At 46.0% G+C, this 20,038-nt stretch overlaps 1 protein-coding gene across 1 annotated transcript in view; it reads right to left on the bottom strand.

Annotated features, from left to right (window-relative positions):
* IQSEC3 (IQ motif and Sec7 domain ArfGEF 3) overlaps positions 1-12,292 on the bottom strand; it is a 30,639-nt gene extending 18,347 nt beyond the window's left edge. The window contains exons 1-3 of the mRNA XM_058805584.1: positions 12,210-12,292; positions 4,787-5,865; positions 500-661 (exon numbers count right to left, since the gene is read on the bottom strand). Coding sequence (XP_058661567.1) covers positions 500-661; positions 4,787-5,859 — 1,235 coding nt within the window. The 5' untranslated portion in view covers positions 5,860-5,865; positions 12,210-12,292. The remainder of the gene's footprint in view (positions 1-499; positions 662-4,786; positions 5,866-12,209) is intronic.
* Positions 12,293-20,038: the final 7,746 nt, after the last annotated feature.

Raw genomic sequence — 20,038 nt, forward strand, 5'->3', positions numbered from 1 at the left:
TCCTCATAATGCAGTTGGACAAACTCAAAGGGCCACCAATTTCCAACCTGGACAGAAAGAGAACTGAGTATGTAGCCAGCATTCACTTCTCCCTGCTGGTCTCACAGCAAGAAGCAGATAGTTTTCCTCCTCTGCCTCTCAGTACTTTCCAGAAGGCATCAGAGGTACTTTATATGGATGGGATGAGACCTCAGCCAAAGAGTTTCCCAGCCCCCAAACCTGCCAGCAGCACTTGTTCCACCACCTGACAGCGCTGAGCTCCTGCTAGGTGACCGCAGGCCTGCTGAGGAAGGACTGAAATGAAAGAAGTGATGACTGATATGAAGGGTGACACACATAGCTGGGAAATGTGCAGAGGAATGCCAGATAGGCACTGGCAATGGTGGAGTTCCTGCAGAAGGGGGACAAAGGGGCATGGAGTGCTTGCTGATGCAGCCAGGGGCAGAGCAGGCAACTCCTTTAGAGTGGAGGGAGGAGGGGAAGAGATTTCCACACTTACTCCAGAACGTCCCTGTTGAACTGCTTCTTGCTGTTGCCCAGGAACTCCCCGATCATCTGGCGGCTGAGGCCCTTGCGCTGCAGCAGGAAGTGTGCCACCCCAATGGGGGTGTCTGGGATGAAGCCTCGCGAGATCAGGAACTGGATCCCTTTGTCTGGGTTTCTGCAAGGGAAGGACAGAGACATGGTGAGTTTGCATGAGCTCTTGGAGGCATTGTTGCCTCTGGCTCACCCCATGGCTGCATCAGTGCAGCCCTTGGTATGTGCCTGGGCTCCATGGTGTGTCAGGAATGGGACTGGTTGGGGTGAAGAAAAGTGACTTGCTGTGATCCTCCCTAGCTGCTGCTGAGGACAAAATTATGTCATAGGACCTGCTGTGTCACTTGCAGCTCCTGCTGTCACTTGGTAATCACAAGTGGCATCCCACTGCCACAACAGATCCTACTGCATTGTACCACACTCATAACTGACTCCTGCCATCCATCTGCTCCAGTCAGAGACTCTTCCCTCTGTGAAGAGACTTAGGAGACATTGCTGCCATGGTCTATGGGCAAACGAGGCTCAAGGCCCCAGGGGGGATAACCAAAAGTGGGCACTTTTTCTGTTAAACAAATAATTTTGTTTTTCATAGATTTTCAACACTCATCGTAGAGTGATACTTTTTTACCTTCCTCACCTGAGCTTGATGTTGGCTGCCTGAACAGAAATCCCATACTCAGATTTGTTTATCCCTCCTTCACTCCCTCCACCCTTAGCTGTGATTTTCTTCCCTTCTCTATTGATTCATGCCCTCAGGCAGAAATCTCTGTGTGTGAGAGAAGGCACCCAGAGAATGCTTTGTCAGAGGAAGGGAGGGAGCAGTGAGCAGCTCCCAGCCAGAGGGCTTTTCTCCCTCTGTGGCTGTGAGCATCTCTCTGAGAGCAGGTCTGGTGCTGAGTGGGCCTGATTGCCTGGCTGTGGGAGTGATTTTCTGCTTCTTAATGTGCCAGTGTCTGTGCCTGCACACACGGCTCTTACAGAAGCAGAGTGGTTTGGGTTGGGAGTGACCTTTAAAGGCCATCTACTCCAACCCTCCTGCAGGGAGTGGGGACATTTTCAACTAGATAAGGTTGCTCAGAGAACCCTCCTACCTGATATTGTTTATCTCCAAGGATGAGGCATCCACCACCTCTCTGGGCAACCTGTGCCAGTGTTTCACCACCTTCATTGTAAAAATCTTCTTCCTTACATCTAATCTAAACCAGCCCTCCTTCAGTTTAACAGCATTACCCCTGGTTCTATTGCCAGAGGCCCTGGTAAAACATCTGTCCCCATCTTTCTGTCCTGGTTTATAAGCCCCTGTGTGTGTAGGAGTGCTGTGAGCTTCTGAGGTGCCTTGTCTTGCAGACAAGAACAAACAGTACGTGTGTATTGTGCAGGAAGTTTTCATCCCATAATTCAGCCTGCCCCACTGAAGGGTCTCTGTCATGGTGCTCTGTGCTGAGGTGGATCACTGCAATGGCAGGAGGATTGCCACATTTCTTTGGTTCTTTGAGACAGGTAAGAGAGTGACTTCTTTAAATGATGTCATGCTTCCATCATTAACCCAAATTCAGGGTTCCTTGTCAAGGCTCAAGGAATGAGTTTGCTCAGGCAGTTTCCTGGGGTGAGGGAAGAATAGGATGAGATGTCAGAGCATGTGAATGCATGATATGCACAGGCACAGACTGTGACATTGTCAGGTGGTGAAGTATGTGGGTGAGCAACATATGTCTAGCTATAAGGGGAGCTGCATCCAGCAGAATGGCCTGCTCCTCACAGGGGCCTCACGGACATGGAAAAACTAGATGGGCTTGAAATAGTTCTGCTTACTCTGTAAGGTCAAAAGAAAATATCCTGGGCAGTGTGGCACTGCTGGGGATGGGGCCTGCAAGAACAATCAGCCCATTAAATTTATAAATAGGAAAGGGGCAAAATCTGATAGTGAAAACCGCAGGCCTTCTTCAGGGAAAAGCAACAATACACCCTCTTTATTATCATACAGACCTACTGGTTCACTACTGAAGAGTACAGGCAGAGCCCCCTGCAAAGTGCAAAGGTGGTATGGTTGGGACACAAGTCAAACTAAGCACCAGAGATACATAAAATGCACATCCACCTGCACATTGTGGTATTTGGCAAGGGACAGTATGGTGTTCACAACACAAGGATGAACTCAGTTACACCTGTGTGACTCCAAAGTCACTGGACTGACTTTGGATCCACTCCAGAGGAGCTGAGAGTTTAATATGGCCAGAAAAAATGCACACATTAGAATTGATGCACAGGTTTCAGTAGAGATGGTACACACAATGCCATCAAAGGATGCAGGATAAAACAATCCAGCTGTGACAGCCCTCCTGCACTGCCTGGACTATAACTCAAAAATCCTTTCACTAGCAGCAGCCTTTCATCAGTTTTTCCCAGGATTCAATTTGTTCTGCACAAAATCCGGATAGCAATACAGCGTCTCTGACACTGAACACCTGCAGATGTATCCCACATAGTGCAGCATGAAGCTTTTACCCAGAGGTGCAGCAGACAACTCTACTCCTCTCTCTCCTGAGCCTGGTCCCTGCTATTCATTTTTGGTGCTGCAGGGGTGTTAGGCAGAGCCAGCAAATGCTGCGGGATTCCTCGGTCCTGCTGTCTTTCCCTCTGCCCACGCAGCCAGCTGCCCACACACACTGAGCTATCACAGCAGTGCTGCATAATGAAGCACTCACCATTCCAGGGTTTTCACCCCCTCACGGTGCAGCAGGGATGGGGAAAGTGCCACTGCATAGATGTGTTTCCAGAGGCCTGCTCCAAGCCAGAGCACTGCCTTCCAAAAATGCAGGGCAAGGCCAGAGAGACTGGAAACTAGAAACTGCAGGCTTTCAGCTTCTGCTCTAGGGAAAGACAGGAAAAAGGATGCGTGCACACACAGCCTCAGCTCCATGGCCTAGGAACCAGTGCCCACATCCCAAACCCCACAAGAGCAAACTGGCTTCTTCCTGGAAATAGACAGGGAAAACCACAACCAAATAACTGCAGAAAGCTTAATGGCCCTCCCAGCCCCTTGGATAAGAAGCTACAAGGGGAGCCACATGTCCCCTGGATACTGCTCAGAGATTGAAGAAAGACATCATTCCCCAGAGCTAACAAGTTATTTTCCTCACTCCTGTCCTCCAACCTGTACTCAGAACTGGAAATATGTCTCTCTCAGTTCTGTAAGAGTCCCCAGTCTGTCTGACCTAACATCACTTCACTTCTGGGTGTGCTCTGAGATCAACCCTAAAAACCTCTCTTCCTGGTCCCTGCCTCCTGGAGCCTCCATGGTACACATATATAAATCCTGTGCATTGCCCCTTTGTCTGTGAGAAAATTCTGCCTAGGGCTGCATAATGATCCGTCCTTGCTTTGACTAAAATGCCCACGCTAATGTGTGGAGAAACATTCTCCTAGTATGGGTACATTACATCTTCATTATTAGGGGACTCAAATGGAAACAAAGACAGAGATATAAGAGTGTGATGATAAAGCAAAACCCAGTACTTCTCGTGGCTTGCTTAGATGAGAAAAATCTCATCAAGAGGCAATGAGCAAATCTAAATCTTAAGGGAGCTCAGCTCCTTTCTCCCTATCCACGTGTGACCCTGTGAGTTAACCTCTTCTGATGGTGACCTCTGCTCTGCTTTTGCTTTCACACCTACAGCCTTCTCATAGGATATCAAATTCAGATATGTGAGAGACAGGTGACTAAACCTGGTCTGTCAGGTGAAAATGTACCCAAGTATCTGAAGGAAAATGACAGCCAGAGATACAATTTTACCATTATGACTCATATTGGGCTAGCTAAGCTCAGCTCTACCTCTGTCTCTCTCTCTCTCTTTACTTGGAATTGCCCCATGTTAAGTAACCAGAGCTGGGTTTACAGTCCTAGCTATGTTTGTTCCTTTGCAACAGAGTGGAGCAGAGTGATCCCAGGCTCAGCTGGTGGATGCCAAATGGACAGCAACTGGAACTGAAGGTTCAGTGAATTGTGAGAGCATGGGCACTGCTCATGGACTTGTTCCTCTGTTAGGCAGAAGAGAAGGACAGCACTTGGGAGAATTTAGGGAAAGAGCTGATGGGAAGCCAGCCTATGTTGTGCACTGCATACCCAGATGGTCATGCCCTTGAATATGGATGAACTTCCCTGGAGATGGATCTAGATCAAGAGCCTGCCATCATCTGTTCCTGTGAGACATGGGAACAGAGGCTGGGAAATGGAGGAAGAGTCACTTACATATTAAAGAGGTTCAGCCCAATGCGGTAGAGGCGTTTCCTCATGGTGTCTGTGGACAGTGTGGGCGACTTGCAGCTGGCTGGGTTCTCGCAGTGGTACCTCGGCAGACTGAGGATCATGGCCTGCAGGGCTTCTTTTGAGGACACCTCAGAGGCTGACTTAGCTGAGGTGGAGGTGCTGCTGCTGCTCAGCTGCTCTGAGTTGTCTGCATTCTCAGACTCCAAGCCTTTGCTTTGTCCTGCCTCATTGCTTGCATCAAACTGGAGCTTCTGCACTGCCATCTGATCCGGCTCAGCGCTGCTGTCCCCTGTGCCATTGGTACTGACCTCCACCTCAGTGGAAGTGAGGCTGTTCTCAGGTAAGCTCTCTGGGGCAGACAATAGTTCACTGGCTTCTCCCTCCCCTTCTCCTGGGCTTTCTTCAGCCTTGGTAGCTGGAGAGAGCCCAGCCTGGTCGTTGCTGCTGAGACAGTTTGCCATGGACACCGAGGTAGATGATGAGACAGAGATGTTCTTGTTGTCGATCTGCACTGTGACATCTCGAAAAGCCATCATGAGAGTGCTGCTGCTCTTGGGTAGAGTATCTGGCAGGAGACCTTCCTCCTTCTCCTGATCCTGGAGCTCAGCCTCTAAGTCTTGGTTTGGCTGCATGGAGCTAGCGCTGAAGGTCTCCCTGATCTGATAGGAGCCCCCATCTTGCAGGGAGCACATGGTCTTGAGGCTCCAGGTGCTGAGGGCGTCATCGATGGATTTTGCCAGGGACTGAACTTGTTCAGTGAAGGAGTCCTCCAGCTCAGTTAGTGCCCCACTGATGGTGGCTGGCAGGGACGGGGACCTCACCAGCGGGATGCCCACGAAGTTGTACCCCTCCACCAGGGCCTTCTCCGTGGAGAAGCTCTCCGAGTTCTGCACGCGGACCTTCCTCAGGGAGATGCGGCGCGGCATGCGGCTCTCCAGCAGGGAGTTGCGGATCTTCTCAAAGTTCTTGCTGAGCTGGTACTGCCGGAACGCGGTCTGGATGGTACAGGCTGCCCGGCGGGACACCAGGTGGCCGCCGTATTTGTGTTCTAGCATTTCGATCTGAAAAACAGACAGCAGATACGTTAGTTCTTGCTGATTGCCTCCTGATGGCTTCTTATTGCCCAACTTTCTACACTGATTAGTCTTCAATGACTGTCAAAGGAACTTCTGACACCGAATTAACTTTTCCCTACAATGCCATGCCCCTGATTTCAACAGAAGGCTCCCATTTGGGCATGACTGGCTAAATCATCAGCACCATGAGCTTCCTCACAGCTGTAATGGGATCCTGCTTCTTCCCAGAGTGACAGCCATAAAAGCTGGAGCCTGCAGGTGCCCTTCCCTTGCAGACTCACTTCTGATGGCCTTGAGGGCAAGTTCATCACTGCAAATACAATATGTCTATCTGCATAGCAGTGCTCTGGTAATGTTAAGCATTATCTCTTGTCTCAGAGTGTTACTAATGCTTCTCCCCTCCTTAGCAACCTTAGGAAATACTCTCAGCAAAAGGAGAAATTATTCAGAAAAAGGGAAGAAAATTTAATTTTTAAATGCAGAGAATGCTGGCTTGATCTACCAGTTAGTAAGAAACATAAAATTCCATATAAGTTAGTGAAGGCTGGGTTTGTTCTGAGTTGTGTCTTTTAAAAAGTATTCTGAATCCCAAAGTGTATTCCTTTTTGATATCTGAATTTTTCAGGTGTCAGCCAGCAAAAGAAAGACTCTCAGTTTTGAAAGGAAAAAAATCTGAATTTTAAATGTGGAGACAAGATAATAAAAAAAGCAGAAGGAGGATTCACCTGAGCTGGTAATGACAAACACATGTAAATACATCTACACACACCATCTCAACTGGCTTCAGCAAAGCAGGTATGTATGGCTGTTCCTGTAGTCTAGAATTTAAACTTCCTGGAAATCCCCCCACTCTTCCTCTGCAGCTGGGTTTTCACTAACAAGTTCCAGGAGAATGACAGATGATTTGGTTCCAATGAGTGACTGACAGAGGACAAAGGGGACAGTGTGAAGATGAAGGTGGAAGATGGGGTTTAAAAAAAAAAGGAGAATGAACTCAAACTACCTTCACTGAAGTTTAGGCTGAACTACAAGCTATCATTGGCACTTCACAGGGCAGAGTGCAGGGGCAGACTGTAGCGTTAATATGTGTCTGCACACATGTAGAAAAACCAAAAAAAGGTGAAAGGCAGGACTGAGAGTGCTGGTGAAGTCAGTCCTGAATTAGCAGAGGATTCACTGCATCAGTGATGTGGTGAATATGAGCTTGTTAGCAAAACCAAAGGACGAGTTTTTCTGACTGCATCCTCATGCCCAGACACAGCACTTGTCCCTCACCATGCCTTTTTGGCCCAGTACTCACAGTTTGAAAAGCTGAGCTCCACAAGATCTGAGTTTAAGTGCAAATTGCTTTCACAGTCCAAGTGAGTCTGAGGCATGAGCCTCAGCTCACAGAGTCATGTCGTGTCACCTGCTTCCTTCGTCTTTTTCATAGCATGACGTAAGTTACAGATAAAACCACCAGTGAATGATGTAGGTACGCGTAAAGAACTGGTCTGACAGCTATGAGAAGTGTAAATGACCTCTGGAATCTTTCCAATACTGACTCCTCTGGAAGTAGAGGAAGATAATGTGACCTTGGGAGATGACAGGCTGAGAGGAATAAGCTAAGCCCAGCCATTTTGTGCCTGCACTGGTGTCCTGGCTGTGGAGCAAGTACTGGGAGGCTGACATTTATGGAAGAGAGTGGGATGGGGAGCACATCCTTTCATATTTCCCTCTCTGGACATGAAGCAGGGGCCTTTGCCTTGTGCTCAAACATCAGGTGATCAGGTGATTCTGTTTCCTGCCTGCCTTGCCCTTGAGCTCATGGTCTCTCCAAGGTGAACATCAAAGCCCAGCACTAAAAAATACCAGTAATTTTCTTAGTGATGGGGTTGGCCACTGCAGCTGCAGAGGTAGCTGGCTCAGAGCTCTGTTTACCCCTGATTTAAAGAACATTTGCCTAATGCTTTCACTGCTGCTCTTCCAGAAATGGTCTGCATAAATGTTGCTAAAAATCACCCCCCCCAATAATCATGAGTACAGTGTAATTTACCATAAGACCTGGCAGCAGGCCTTTTGGATAAACAAGGACATCTTAAATCCCACCATAAAACCAACACTCCTGACATGTCTTTAAAGCTGGCCTGCCTGGAAAGAGACTGAACTATCCCTTGGCCCATTCCTTCAGGATGAAGGCTCATGCAAATACATGTAAATTACACCAGTAACCTGCAAAGCCCCAACCCAGACAGTTATTACTGACAACTGACCATTGAAATAATGATCTGGTTAATGAAATAATAATGATCTGGTTAATGAAAATGTAGAGCTAATTGTGTTAGGAGAAAAAGAGGAACAAATGAGAGGGACAGAATAACAGTAAAATGCAAAATAAAGCAGAAGCAAGAGTCTTACAATTATCTGAGGTTTCCAAGGAGGTGACAGCCATTCTGAAAACAAGAAATTCATATGCTCTGATCTTATTAGAGGCCAAGACAAGATGTCATTGCTGATCTGAAGTAAAAGGCCAGTTTATCTCATGCAAGGACAGTGCCAAAATTGGCAGACTTTAATAGCTAGTGAGGAGAGATCCTTCTAAAAGTCCAAAGGAACAGAGCGAGCTGTCAGTACCTCGATAAAAACATCACCAGCTTTTTGCAGTCCATAATGTCAGCCCTCCCAAAGGACCAAGTCATTAAGGAGCAGAACAAGATATGAAGTGAGAGGACTCCTAGATCTGAAGTGAGAGGACTCCTCATCAACTAGTCTGTTTTCTAGTTCATACCAGGGGTGCAAGGCTGGGTTCTGCCCATGATCGACTGCCTACTGGCACTGTCCAAAGCAAGGGGAATCCTACAGTATCTTTCAGCAGGCATAACAGGGACAGGGAGTGTTCCAAGGGATGCTTGAGAAGGCTGGCAGAGCTCTATGCAGCATCCCCATAGAGAGAAGTGCCCTCCCCACCCTTGTTTGCTAGCAGTGGGTCTCTGTCTCATTTCTTTGCTGTAACCCAGATATTTGCTGCTTATGGATATCTGAGACATGCTCATTTGCTGTCAGATCGAGCCAACTGACAGTCCAAAGGAATTAAGGATCTCACACAGCTGTAGCCTGTGTTCTTCCCCTGCAGAGGAGGGAAGGGCGTCTGTTAGCACCACAGCAGTCACGGGTAATGGAGATATAAGTCTGGATGGCTGGAGGAACCTTCTGTTCTCATCTGAGAGCTGAGAAAGGCCAGACATGATTGGCCTTCTCTTGCTCCTAATAAACCCCATGAATTACAAGTAATTGCCTGCTTAAAGCTACTCCTCTCTGGGGAATGATCCGACAGTCGGCGCCAAAGGAGGGGAAGAGCAGGAGGGGGATCAGGGGGGGATTTCAAAGAATAATTAGCTTAATACATTTCTGGGCCTCAGTATGAACACTCATTCTGAGCAATTGTGGCTGAATTAGAAATGGCTGTGAAATATCCACTGCCATGAGGGATTGTGTATGAAGGGAGATTTAACAAGGTCAAGGCAAGCCAAAAGGCAAGCCAAACTGCAGGCCTGGAGATGGCCAAACATTTGAGGTGCACACCCCACGGCTTTGGTGCCCATAGGCATAAATTTATAAATCTGCCAGGAGAGACCACTTATTCTCAGTTAGCACTGGTTTTCTACCCAGGTTGCCACCATCTTATAGCCAGAAAAGAATCAGGCTCCAGGACAGAATCTGAGTCACTCAAGGTAATGCATGCATCGTAAAAAAATTAGGAAAAAAAATACTTAAAAAGCATACATGTCACTCATTCCTAATGCTTCTCCTTCCCTCCAGCCTCTCACAATGGAGGACATTGCTATAAGGAATATTTGTTAATGGAGTTTTTTCCTTCATCCATGGGACACATGCTGCCCTTCAGCACAGCCCAAGTGTATGTATGACTGAAAGCATTTTCCCTACATTACAATAGAGTCTAAGCACAGAGGAACTTTAGTACTTGAGTCTCTGTTCTAGCCTCCCAGCACAGAGTACTTCTGCTCTGTGCACTATCAGAATTCTCTGCTTCATGGGGTAGCGTAGGGGAATAGAATATAAGTAAATAAAGGTAATATAGAATGTAATCTTATCCCCTAAAGAGTTGCAGCTGAGCCAATTACTAAAGATTAGGAGCAGGCCTGACTTAAACAGGCCACAGCTGTAGCCAATAAGAAGAATGTTATAAAAGAGTGGATTGGCTGGCTGAGGGGAACTGGAGTCAGTTGGCTGCTGAGGAAGGAAGGGAGGGGACAAGGAAGAGTTAGTGCCTAGAGGAGGTGCCTACAAGAAACATCAAGGAGGTATGAAGCTCTGGCAATATGGAACCTTTGCAATGTAGTGACAATAGAACTGTTGCACTATAATGATAACAGGGTAGGGAGCAAGGGGAGCCATGATGCCACTCACCAACTCTCTAGGATGATGCTGAGGGGCTATGACTGGTCCAAGTCTTGCAGAGGAGGCTGCACTTTACCCTTCTTCCTTACTAGCCTTCAGTCCTCTCTCTAAAGGTAAATGTGATTTCAATTGTGCAATGAAACAAGAAATGTCCCCTTGCACTTTCTTCTCTTACTGTGAGTTCTATTCCTGTATTACAAGTTCTGCTATGTGTAGTGTTCTACTGGGACAGCACTGTGCAGGTCCTATCACTGTTATTCCCATTTAGGAAAATGACCTGATGAGTAAATTGAGAGGAATACCTATAAAAACACATACTACAGTGGAAGAATTAGTACTCTTCACTGCCTGAAAATTCCCCCTTCCAGAGCTGCAGGCAATTCACTGAAGACACTCATGGGTCTGGAGAGGCACACAAATTGTAAGGCCCCTTTGGTGTGAGAAAAGTGGTTTCACCAAGGAGATAGGCTCAGTCCCTGCATGGTCAGTTCTGTGAGGCACCAGACATTAATGAACAATCAGCTGAACATGTCTCTCTTGTTCACATTAATCCAGGGCAGATTTGGCCTCTGCTGCAAGAACAATGATATGGCAACATGACCTTAAAGTTAAAATAACAGAGGACAGACACTCCCCAGGACAAACCAGAGCAGCTGTAGGATATTGAGGAGGCTAAGGACATGCAGTCAAGATGTGGCCCACCCTGAACATATGCACATTAACTTGTGAAGCCAGTTAATTAGTCTCTCTTATTTTTTTCCTGGTGTGAAGCAAGAATTCTGTCTGGGTATGCAGTATTTTGTGAAAGACAGGGCTGGGGAGCAAAGATGTCTCTTTTGCTCAGAAACCTATTGGTCATTGATCTGACATGTATGTTTAGGGACAGCATCTGTGCCTTGAGGGAAGTGGTAGAGAGATGTCCCAGAAGTAGCAGCTTCTTCTGTGAAAGCCTCATTAGCTGAGACCCTTCAGCTGCAATAGCACAGCTTCCACTGAACTCTCCCCCTGACACTTGTCCTCCTCACCTCACAGACTGCAGGGTCTGCCTATCCTACAGCCTCTGACTGAGCTGCCTTCCCAGAGCAAAGGCACAAATTGTGCTTTAGGTTCTGTTTTGCACAACCGCTCTCCTGGACTGTAATCTGCAGAGATGAGGAGGGAGGGGATGCTTTCCACCTGTAAGGAGGAGGCTCGCTGCCATTAGCCCCTGTCCCAGTGTCTCCTACTGGGAGTCCACTGGGACACACAGCTAGAGATGGGCATGCTTGTGCTCTGGAGCTAGGCTGTAGCCCCAGGCACAGAATGCAACTCCTAGGACTGAATCATTTTTTCTTAGCCTGGTAAACTTGCCTTTCTCTTCAGCATCCTCCTCTGGACTGAGGGCAGTGGTGGCAGCAGTGCACAAACATCATGGTAGATACTGTGCAGGACACTCATTGAATAAACCCCGCTTCCTCTTGAAAGCTCATACTGATGCAGAAGTGTGCTTGGGGCCTGCCCTGCATGATCCAAGATGGCAAGATGGTTCTTGGAGACTCACCCAGGAGGGAAGTAATTTGGAACAACCAGTTTCTGGAAGCCCTATTGACACTGTACACTTATGAGCAAGGCACTACCCTTGGATGCTGCTGCTTTTGGCTGCCTGCAACCCACCTCTAAGCCTACACTCACAGCTGGGTTTCTAGGTCCATTTTGGACCACTGAATCCAGGCAACAAGAAGCAGATGCCAGCAGGTTTGGGTGAAAGAGTGACTCAGTCACAGGTGGGAAATCTATTTTCTCCATCAGGCTCACATGGAGGCTAGGCAGGGCAGAAGCCCCAGGTGAACAAAAGGCTAATGTATTTGCTGAAAGTCATTCCACCACAGTGCAAATGCAGTCCCACCCTCCCCATCCCCTTCTCCCACAGCCTGAGGAGGAAGCCTTGGTACCTGTTTATTCTTTAGGTCAAGGGAGAGCTCATAATCGGAGGCAGCCGCATGGGAACACGAGGCCGTCCCTTTGCTGCGCTGCACTCTCACTGGGGAGCCCGTGTGGTGGAGGCTCGCCTTCTGCACCAGAGGGGAACACCCCGCTGCCTGCTCTTCTTGGAGCTCCTCATGCTGCGCTCTTAGCGGCTCGGACCTGCCTTCCTGGCCACTCTGTCTGCCGGCCTCCTTCGGATCCTCCGTTTCACACCCGGCTTTCTTGCTTGTGGAACCGCTGGGATCGTCACTGTGAACAAAACGCAATGTTTTGCTTTTTTATTTGTTTATATTATACTGGATTTATGACCATGTTTGTTGCTGTTCGCTATAGTCGTTCCCTGAGCTGCTTTTTAAATGTCTAGGGAGCCTGGGCTGTCAGGGGTCTGCTCCAGTGATGGATCAGGATTGGAGGTTGATCCATCCAAAGCTCTGATGCCTCCCTCTCTAAGGGCAGGCTCCCCTGTATGAAACAATCCTGTGACTCCTCAAACTGCCTGGTTGCCTCTGTTCCAGGTGCTGCAGTTGGAGGAGGTGGAGAGCCAAGGAGGGTGTCATGGCCTGTGGACACCTCTCCTCACCCCTGTGCAATTGCCACCTACTGCTCAGCACCTCTGCACATCTGAGTCCCATCTGGCATGGAGCCTGGATCCCAAGGAACCAGTTTCCCCTTGGAGTTCCTAAGGGCGTGTGGGAAATGAATGTTGCTGAGTTTCCAGAGAAACTCTTGGAGAGCTGAGAATATAAAGGGGCTACAGAGCCAGCCAGCCCTGAGATCCTGACCCTTTAAAGAGTGTCTCCAATACAGCCATAACAGACTGCAGAGCTTCCATGAAAGAAGCTGCCTCTTCCTCACCCACAAATTGCTGTGCCACTGAGATCTTGTGGAGAAAGTTCTCTTTTCTCCTGTCAGCCACAGCAGCAGGTGTGTGAAACCAGGGCCTGACACAGCGCACCCTGAGAGATGGGACATATTGCTCCAGGCAGGATGGGATCAGCGTGTCTGATCCATTGAAGTGATGAGGAAGTCTGTACCCCTCTTGCCAAGTGTGTTCCAAAACCATCCAATTTCAAACAAGATTTTGTTGTTCTGGGGTTCTGTTTGAACCATGAGAGTGTTTGTTTGTTGTTACCTTTGCCTCCTTCTTGTGGCTACAGAGGAATAATTTATAATTTCCAAAAGTGTGCAAGCCTACATGGACTCTGGCTGCTACTGCACCAAGTCCATCAGACACAGTTCCAAGGGGTGACCATTCAGCTGAGAACAATATCCAGTTTGGATATAATTACTACAGAACCAATGCATTTAATTCCACTGAAACCAAGGATGTGTATTGCCTCCCATACTTAAATGCTATTAAATGATTTAATTCACTTCTGAAATATATCTCTTTCTCTTGGATTTGCTCCACATAAAACCAGTTCTGCTATCAACTAGATGATAAATCATTTTATGATTGGTGTTGATGTCAGAGCAAAAAGAGGGAGATTAGATATGATTTTATGTAGTGCCCAAATTACTTAGAAGCATTTAAGTCTCATTTTCAAAAGTGCTGTATGCCCTTAAGAGTCCAAATCTTCTAGCTGTAAATAGACTTTGCCTCCTAAGCCTCTGAGCATTTTTGCACATTTACTAGTACTTTAAAAGGAAGTTTATTCTCTCCAATGGCAGCTTTTCTGTTCAATAGATTAACAATCAAATTTAGAAACATTCCCACAGCTTCTAAGAAGGTTCCAAATCTGATGAGCCAGACACTACCACAACTTCAGAATTAAGAAAGATGAAAGATTTAAATTTAGAAAGTTTCTTCTTTATACACATGCTTATAGTCACCAGTTAGACTTAAAAAATAAATTCACAGAAGAAATCAGTCTCTTACGCAAATGCTCATACATAAATGCTATATAACCAACTTTGTCAAAGAGTATTAAAATGACATCTTTGCATAATCATCAGCCAGGAAATACATTAAAATTAAGCATAAAACTGTTCTTTTAGGTTGAATGCCTTATCAAAGTTTGCATTGTTCTATTCCTGATGCTACAATTTTTCCTACATCTAAAGATATTTTTGACTCTTTATTTTTAATTCTTTCTCTTCTATGTCTATCCACATAGCAGGAAATCTTACAAAAGGATTTTTCCCTTACATATCTCACTGTAACATTTTTATTGGCAGCCTCTGTACTGTCCAGTCTGATTTTAACCACCAGAGCAGCAGTTTTTATCCTCAGCCTAAGGGAAAATCAGGTGACATAGATTTGATCACATTTGCATTGAAGTGCATGGCAAAAGCTGCCCGAGCATTTCAGTGGGATCTGGACTGTGCCCTATAAAGCACTTTCATCTCGATGCATGAGCTCTCATTCAGCAAGACACACACTCCAAATTGCTCAGCTGAGTCAAGGCCACAGCACCCAGCGTGACCTTCTTTAGGGCAGGTCAGCCCTGAGGCAGTCAGATGGAGAGCTTGCCTTCCCCTGACTCCCCTTGGAGCCTCAATGGACTCTAAATGCCAGCAAATATTCCCTGACACCATGGTCCTCTGAGCACTGGCACATGTGCTTAGCTCTGTTTTCCTGAGGACTCCACTGGCTGGTCTGGGTAGAACACGGAGTGTGTGTAAGAGTTTGCAGCACTCGGTCCTGCTGCTCTGTGGGGAGGATATCACCTCTCATGGGTGCATCTCTGCTTGGTCTTCTGTCACACACAGTTCAGAGCCTGAGTGAGTAACAGTCACAGGATATCCTGCATCCACTGGCAATATAAGTAAAATCAGCAGGCTTTGTAGAATCAGACTAACCTAGACTGGGAGGGAAGGCTGGAGGTGTCTCCTCCAACTCCCTGCTCAAAGAAGGGCCATTTTCAGAGGCAGATAAAGTTAATCTGGGCCTTTTCCAGGCAGCTCTTAAGTATTTCCAGACATCAAGGTTCCCCAGGCTCTCTCCCCAGTCCCTGATCCAGCAGCACTGTAAGAGTGCTGGTCTCCATCCTGCCACAGCTCTCCCCTTTATATGGCCATGGACACACATGGTCTGGACCCCAAAGACTGACTCCTTAACTTGACCTTGGACTTGCCACAACACCACGGACCTGCTGATGACTGGGTTCTGTCAGACCCTAGGTACCACCCCCACACCCAATTCTGACCCTGGCCAATGAGGAACAGCGTGTTGGACCAACCCAAACTGCTCAAGAAGCCTCCTTTAACCTCATTAGGCATTTAGGTTATTCTTCAAGACACAGGAGGGCCCTAAGATTGGAAGGAGCATTCAGCCACAGATGTGTGAGTAGCACCATCCCCCAGGGCATTACTGAGGTCCCTAGAGACTCTGTGCTGGGAGAAGGACATCAGCTAAGCACACATACCCATTAACCTTGCCTTCCTCCTCCATGCAGGCTCTGAGCCCAGTGGACACAGCCATACAGAAGGAATTGTGCATATGCATGGAATTTCCTCAGGGTCAAAATTCGGTCAAGTCAAACTCAGATTCCATTGGAGCACTCAAAGGCATTTTTCAGCTAGATGTTTTTATGCTAAATATGAAATTTTAACCCCACGATGGTTTGGCTGTGGTGCTATCCAGGACATGATAGCAAACACTGCTGCTGAAGTGGGAGTTTCTACATGTTCTGTTGTGGGGGGAAAAAAATGGCTGAACCATTGAACCATTTTTAAGTTCTTTTAGTGTGAAAAAAATCAGGGAACAACAACAAAAAAGCGGACTTATTTCACCTTTGAATTAACTGGGAAATTTCAGCTTCAGCAGTAAACTTCAGTGACTTTTAACCAGTGGAAAAAAGGGCTAAAGACTGGTTTTGATTAGCAGTCTGAATGTTGCCATTACAGCCCTATGGTTCCACTTGCCAAACCTGTATTTCTCCCAGCTTTACTTTCATGTTGAACCTGCTTCTGAGGAAGTGTTTTGGGAAGGACAATTCTTGGTTTTCTAGTAGCAATGACAGATGAAGCCACAAATAAGAAATAAAATACATTGCTAAAAATCAAAACTGATGCTACAGTGAAATAAATAAAAACTTAACAAGTCTGACAAGTTTTCAAACTTAACAAGTTTTCCTCTGTCCTGAGTGACACAGTTTATTTGCGTTGGTAGGATGCAGGCTTTTTTAACAAAAGATGGCTCAAAAGCTATTATGGAAACAGTAACAAAAAAACCAAACAGTAAGAAAAGTAAGGAAGGGAAGGATAGAAAGTATATGAAAGATCTCTGGGGAAAAAAATGTTATTAAGCAAATTAGGGGGATTCACTTGCTTTCCCTTGGCCAGTAAGCAATCAGACTCCCTGGCCGTGGGATGAAGGAGAATGGAGCTATTGCATGTTCTGTTTCTTGGATAAAAAATTGCTCTAACCACCTGTAATAATTAAGAGTCCCATGCAGAGTCTAAGGTGTGAATCCCAAAGTCCCAGCCAAACTCCAACTAGGTCAATTAGTTTGAATTCCAGCATCACCCCTGCAGTTTCAGCTGTACTAAGTGTTCTTTACTTGTCCTCAAGTATCACATCCCACCATTATGCACAGCTTTTACAGTCATACAGTCAGGTAGAGAAAGTTTGGAATTTCTTTGAATTCTATTTGATTCAAAGTTGCAATAATAATGTATATCACTTGCAATCAGGTAAAAAGGAAAACTACAAATTCAGCTGTTCTCTCCTTCCTAGATGTTCCTACATGACTTTTATGACCCACAACGAGCCTAGTCACTGTTACAAACAGATTCCATCTGCTGTGAAAAACATCTCTCATATTTCAGGTATGTCCTGCTCATTTGCACCAGTTCACTTGTATATGCCTGCTGCAGACAACTTTGTTAACAGAAATGGTTACTACAGACAATCTGACTCAGGGCTTATATAAAGTACTATAAAGTACTATCCCCAGTCCAGCATTTCAAAACAGGGATATCAGGGTTATGAGTTGAATCCCAGTGCTTGTTTCAAGAAGGCAGGGTGGTGACAAAAGCTCTCACTGAGACAATTCAGCTGGCACCCATAAATACTTTTATTTAGAACAAGTAAATCAGACTTCTGATACTTAGCTTTTATGTGCAGGTTTCTTGGGAAGGTTTTATATAAGGATTAGAGTAAGGGAAGGATGAAGGGAGAAGATGGAGGAGAAATGTTATAATAGTGAGGGTTTTTTATTACTTTCTTTTATCACTCTCTCTGCTCTTATGGAAGCATAAAGACCAAATCAGTGACACTAAATTACCAAGCCAGGGAATCCATATACCCATTTCTAGCTGTATCAACTCCACATGTGTGCACAGAGCTGTTGTGTCACTGTCTGTCCTGGGAGAGATACGACTGCTTTGCACCTGCTAGAGCATCAGGATGTTGCACTTCCTTGCACTCTCCTCACCACCTCTTTGCTGCTGGAAATACATGTTTCCAGCTGGGAAAGGAGCTGTTTCCAGCTGGGAAAGGAGAAGTGCAATTCTAATTGGCAACTGTGGAGATGAACCATGGTTATCTATTGGATCTTGACTGTAAGGCTTAGACATTCCCATACTTTATTACTTGAGAAACAACACACAGGCCCTTCCCCTCAAACATCTCAAGGCCATTTCAAGGCAGGCCTGCAGGCAGGAACACACTAGTTGGATGCTCCAGACATTCCATTGCACCACTGTCAAATACCAGAATCCATTCATGGTCTGAGAGGAATTTTCAGAGATCTCAGAAAAGTGTTTGCAGGGTGGCCGAGTGACTAAACAGGGCTCAAGGACCAGAAGAGCCACTCTTCTCAAGGACAATAATGATAGTCCTGTAAGAAATTAAAACTGAGCTTTGTCACTGATCACTCCAGAACTCCCATGTGGTCACCACACAAAACTTATCTCTTTGTGCTTTCTCTCCTTTTCCAAGAAGAACAAAATTTGCACATAAATAAGAGCAATGACAGAGTAACAACAAATAGCAGTGTTTCCACTGGATTTGGTGGGTGGTTTAAGAAACTGAAGAAGAGAATGTTCTTGTTGCCAGGTACAATAGTTATGCAAAAAGGTCTAGCTAATCATACAGAAGGAAGCTAGGGCTGTGAGGTGTTATAAAAGTACTGCAGAGGCTGATCTTAGCTCTTCTTTGTTTCTCTGTGTCACTCCAGAGGAAGACCATATTTCTGTTTCCCATATATAACTTACCAAATGCCTTCTTCATAGTATTCAAAGTCAGAGAGCAGGATTGTGACCTGTAACTGAGGAAAAGACTACCTGGACTAGTTGTGAAAGACCACAAATTTTCTGCATCCATTTCTCAGTGCTCCTTATGAGGATTGGTTGGTTGTAGTACATATACAGTTCTTAAATTGCTGTAAGTGATTAATAGCCTGATTCATTGCCTCTCATGGCCTTAGACTTATATACACTTCAAAGCTTCAAAGATGTCAGAATAAAAAAAATCCTACAAAATACCATACAGAGAATTAGAAAGAGAGTTCACTAGCTGATGCCAGTAGAATGAAGTCCAGACCCCAAGTCTGTAAAAACCTCTTCCTCTGTCTTTCCTAAGCTTCCCTGCTCAAGGAAAAAAAAACCAAAACCAAACCCTAAAAAAACCCAACAACAAAAAAACAACTGCTGACTTAGCAGGGTCCAAAGTGCCTTTTCAGTTTATTTCACTTCAGTGTTCCCTGATGATACCCATGACATGTGGTGAATGGGTTCATCAGAATTCAATGGAAAAAAAAATGGCTGAGACAGGCTTGGTAATATATTATGGGATCTTTTCAAGGTTCAGAGATTTCTGACATGCAGGGGGCCTGAGTGCAAAAGAATTCTTCTGATTTGCTTAGAAGTTGAAGTTTTAGGGTGATTTGGAGGCAATGCTCTGTGGGAGCCTGCTGAAACTGATGGAAGGCAAAAGTCTCTCCTGCCAGAAAGGCAGGGAACTTGGAACTTGATCTTGGCAAATCATCCCCTGCCAGCCAAGCTGCAGCTTTCTCAGACAGTCTCCCCCAACAAAGACAAATGCAGGAACAAGATTCTGATTTTGTCTACATTCATTGAACACCTTGCAAAGCAGTGGCATCAAGCCATCTTCTCACACTAGTTTTACCCAGGAGGAATTAATGGTAATTAGCCAAGCTCATTACCCATCCCAGAATATATTACTTATTTCATAAAAGGTCTGGCACACACACACCTGTAAAACAGATTTGACAGTATGGTACAGTGAATATATTGGAAATCACTTAAATTTAACATCCTTTAACATGGACTGAACCAGGCAACATCTTTTCAGCACCACTTGAAGTTTTTTTGGTGAGATGTACATTAAGCAGAGAATGCAATAATACTAACAAGACCCTCCTGTCCCACAAGGACCAACATGCTAAAGCCAGTGCCTTCATTTCAGATTTAGTCTTTAAACTTGATGCTCATGTGCTGTGTAATTCCCACAGTGTTGTGTTGTTGTGCCTTTTGCTACAGAGCAGCACTACAGGAACTGAATGTTTCTCAAGTACCACCCCATGCCATCCTGGTGCAAAGATGATTGTCCAGGGGTCAGATGGGCTGGCCACCAGTCTGAGGGCCTGGGTCTGCATGACAAATTTCATCTACCAGAGGAGTAATGCTTTTCCAAGAGGACAGAGAGGCTCCTCCAGAGGGTGGCTTGGAATAGCTAAGGCAGCTCTCACTCTGTGAGAAGTGGTGTTGATGGTGCAAGGCTGGCTCTTCTGGGTGCTGTGGGTGGCTGTCAGAGTTTTTTTCTTGTAGTTCTTACATATGTCCTTCTGAGGATGACATCTCAGAATGGCCCTCGGGCCACCTCTCT

The sequence above is a fragment of the Ammospiza caudacuta genome, chromosome 5 (genome assembly GCF_027887145.1).
Source record: "Ammospiza caudacuta isolate bAmmCau1 chromosome 5, bAmmCau1.pri, whole genome shotgun sequence".
Lineage (NCBI taxonomy): Eukaryota > Metazoa > Chordata > Aves > Passeriformes > Passerellidae > Ammospiza > Ammospiza caudacuta.